Below are 4219 nucleotides of genomic sequence, written 5' to 3'. Positions count from 1 at the left end.
ATTGTTTATCGTTTTGTTTATCGTTTGATATCGTTAACTATGAAACTAGTTTAGTCCGAGTATGAGTTAAAGTACCACCATGAACACCCGCGTTGACTTGAGATGGGAAAAAAATCCTCCACATCGGTCGGTCGTATCCCTTGTCTCATTCACATATCCTCGTGTTCAAGGTAGGGCATTAATAAAACGAATTCTAACTTCGTTCCTCGCTTTTGACCCCTCGTTTGTTTCGTTCAATTCGACCTACCCTAGGACCCTTCGCATATTAGTTCGACCTCTGATTGTTAACATATGACTCATTTAAACGACATTAGATCGATTTAATAACCTAATTAGACACGTTAGGTGGCTTCGACATAAGCATTAAAATCGATCAACAATTCTATTACCTAATTGAATGCATCTCTCTTTTGACTCGATTTCTCGCTAGCATAGGAGTGCGTGATTAGCACCTTCCTATTTACACTCGATGAGTAAGCGTTAATCTTATAATATTGTGACCTAGTTGGACCCTTTAGGCCGCGTAGAATACACATTCGCGTGACATCTTCTCAATCGATCAACGTCGTTTCTAACTTGTTTTCTTACTCGTTTCCTAACTCGCTTTGCAAATCTATCTAACCTAATGAACCTAACCTAGGAACTACGGTGGCCGTGCCTGGGGCCGTGTGCTTGGCCGTGCCTTTTGTCATTCTTGCTTCATCTTTATATCGTTTATTCATCGTTGTTTTGTATTTGGTAATTACCTTTTGTTTATCGAGTTGTGTTTTGTAATTTGTTTGTAATTAGTTTTCCGTTATCGAGTCAAATGATTTCTAAAAAACCTTAGTCTTACTTGGTTAGATAGTTGTGCTCCAATTCATGTAAGAGCGTAGTAAATCGCATGTTGTTTAAAGCAACATGGCCCGATTTATGCTAATGCATGCTTAGGTGTGTGACCCAATGTCTAATTCGATAAGATTAAGCGAAAGCACGCATTACGAGGAGTGACCCAAGGCCGTGAGTCATCTAAGCCGTGGGCCACCCCCCTTGTGCACGTTTTCCTAGGCCAAATTGGCCGTGTAGTGTGTCGTGTATGGTTTTGTGTATAGCGTTGTATTTTAGATCGAGTTGTATCTTTAATTTCTCGCTGTGTCGGCATGAAATGCCTGGGTTGTAATAGGATAGATCCCAACGGCTCCCCCATTCCCCTTAAGCCTTGTTTGCTTTGTATGTTGTTAGATTAATCAACCCCCATGCTAAATTACAACTTTGACAAAGTTAGTTTAGTTGCATCTAAATCGACATAGAAACTTCACATGTTAGGGTTTTAAAAGCGATGTTTGCATATCATATATCGTAGTAGCTATGCCCTTGTTTGAAATCCGATACTTGACTTAGTAGTGGCCGTTATCGACGGGCCGGGTTAGGTGTCCTTATGGGCTTCCTAACACGTACCCTCACCCCTTACTCAAGATCTATGGTTTGTGGATCCGTCTAAATACCATTGGATTACGAGAGTCATTCTAATCGAGTGATATAGGGTACAAGTCTTTATCTTTAATCACTCGTAGTCGATTGGCTTTATGCTTTTCGATGAAATGTGTAATAATGACTTGAACGGTTCCAAGTTCCCATAAAACTTGGTGGCGACTCTAATTTGTCTTAATTCGATTCGAAAGAACCTCGAGTCGATTATGCCTAGTGTGGATCCCGCGGACGCAGTTCTCGAGGGCCTTGTCCACAACTTACCCAGGAGAGCTTTATTCCAGTTTTTTGAATGCTTAAGACCAAGACCACCCTCAGACTTAGGCACACAGCTGTTATCCCAACACTCAGCAGCAACTCTCTGATAAGAATCCTTACCCCCCCCCATAGATAATTCCTGTAAATATAATCGATTCTATTCATAATACCATTAAGGATTAAGAATATGGTTGACCAATAGGAATGAAGGGACTGCAGCACAGAGGTTACCAAGGTGAGCCTACCCGCATGGATAAATGATTGGCACCCCAAGCTCTAATTCTAGCAGTTATCTTATCAGTTAGTTTTGTAACCTCATTCTTAGTAAGCTTCTTAGATGAGATAGGTACTCCCAGGTACTTGAAAGGAAGGGATCCTTTTTTAAACCCAGAAATCTGCAAAATATCATCCATAGTACTAGCCCGCACACCATTGAAATAGATCTCAGTTTTCTCTTTGTTGAGGCAAAGTCCAGATGCAGCTGAGAAGGTAGCAAATGCTCTAAGCAGCCACATTATAGAAGTATCATTTCCCTTAGAAAGAGAAGGAGATCATCATCAAAAAGTAAATGGTTCAACAAAAGTGACCACACAAGGGTGGAACTTAAAATCAACTTGTTGCCCAACCACATTCAAAATCCTAGAAAGATAGTCCATGCAAAGAGTAAATAGTAGGGGAGAAAGGGGATCCCCTTGCCTAAGTCCTCGTTTGCCTTTGAAAAAACCAAATGAATTCCCATTTAAGGAGAGTGAATATGTTGGTGTAGTAACACAACTCATGATCCAACCAATAAATTTCTGGGGAAACTTCATTGCAATGAGCATCTGATAAAGAAAATTCCATTCCACACTAACATAAGCCTTTCTCAAATCAATTTTGATAAGGCAGCGTGGAGAGGCAGCTTTTCTGTTATATAATCTAACAAGATCCTGACAAATAAGTACATTCTTAACAATGTTCCTCCCTTTAATGAAACCACCCTGGTTAATATTCACTAGTTCAGGCAGAACATCCCCCAGCCTGTTGCACAAAAGTTTGGCTATGCACTTGTAAATAGTATTGCAGCAGGCTATAGGCCTAAACTCAAGGACACTTTGAGGTTTACTTATCATAGGAATGAGAGTGATATTAGTGGTATTAAGCTGCTTAAGAATATTACCAGTAGAGAAGAAATCAGCTATAGCCTCACAAATACTAGAACCAACAATCTCCCAAGAGTCCTTAAAAAATTGACTAGAGAGGCCATCAGGGCCTGGGCTCTTGTCTGCAGGAATGGAGAAGAAGCACTGTTTGATTTCCTCAGGAGAGACAGCACGAAGGAGAAGACTGGACAGATGCTCATCTATGACTCTCCCAGTACGAACAGTAGCCTTATGCACCTTAGTAGTAGGAGTACTAGTTCCCAGAAGTCTCTCATAATACTCCAGAAAAGAATTCTCAATCCCCTAGGGATCCTGATAAATGACACCATGGATATCTTTGATATGGAAGATTTTATTATGTATCTGTCTCTGCTTGATCTGGCTATGAAAATATCTAGTGTTCTCATCACCCCCTTTGAGCCACTCAGTTTTTGATTTTTGCTGAAGATAACTATATTTTGCTTTTTGCAGGAGAGTAAAGGATTCAAATACTTCCCTTTCACCCTCTTGACTTGCTTTGGTCATGAGGATTTTGCTTTAGTTGCTCTTGGAGCTCATCAAGAAGTACTTTAGCAATATCAGCAGAACGCTCCACATCAGAAAACTGATTCTTATTTAGTGACTTCAAAGGCTGCTTTAGGTTCCTTAGCTTAGTTACCACTTGGAACATCTTAACTCCAGTCCCAGCCTTGTTCCACTCATACTGGATAATAGACTTAAAAGAGGGGTCAAGACTCCACATGTTGAAGTATCTAAAGCAAGGTTTTCTGATGGGTTGTTCAGTGGTCTTATAACAAATACAAGGGCAGTGATCAAATGTGCCCTCATTCATGAAATAGGCATAGCTATTAGGATACACCACCATCCACTCCATATTGATAAGAAATCTGTCAAGTCTAGAAAAAACACGAGTATAAGGATCTTGCTTATTATTCCATGTAAAAAAAGAGCCATGAGCTTGAATGTCAGTTACTTCTCAATAGCTCACACATTGCCTGAAATCACTAACCTCACTCCCAATTCTCTCATTAAAGTTCAATAGAGAGTTGAAATCACCACAAATACACCAAGGGCCAGTGCATATGTCCTTAAGTTCTTTCAGCTGGTTCCAAAGATCATGTCTGTCCCCCTCAGAGTTAAAGCCATACACTACAGTAAACCAGAAAGAAACAGTAGTCCCAATGTCAGTAACCCCCATAGTAATATGCTGCTCTGACCTAGATATGACATTAACAGAAAACAGTTGAGGCACCCATATAATCCAAACTCTTCCTCCTAGATGATAATAATTATTATTAACACCATCCCAATAATCACCTAAATTATGGAGAGTTGAAAGAAAATCATGCTCG

At 40.1% G+C, this 4219-nt stretch overlaps 1 protein-coding gene across 1 annotated transcript; it reads right to left on the bottom strand.

Moving 5' to 3' along the window:
- Nucleotides 1-1731: 1731 nt before the first annotated feature.
- Nucleotides 1732-2240, bottom strand: LOC141638117 (uncharacterized; the record flags this gene model as incomplete). Its single annotated transcript, XM_074447544.1, has 2 exons — nucleotides 1971-2240; nucleotides 1732-1864 (listed from the first exon to the last, which is right to left on the bottom strand). Coding segments are annotated over exons 1-2 (403 nt in total), but the record flags the coding sequence as incomplete, so codon positions are not given.
- Nucleotides 2241-4219: the final 1979 nt, after the last annotated feature.

Source organism: Silene latifolia, unplaced genomic scaffold, assembly GCF_048544455.1.
Source record: "Silene latifolia isolate original U9 population unplaced genomic scaffold, ASM4854445v1 scaffold_180, whole genome shotgun sequence".
Taxonomy (NCBI): Eukaryota; Viridiplantae; Streptophyta; class Magnoliopsida; order Caryophyllales; family Caryophyllaceae; genus Silene; species Silene latifolia.
The sequence above is the reverse complement of the archived record's forward strand: the minus strand, read 5'-3'. Positions and strand labels throughout refer to the sequence as shown.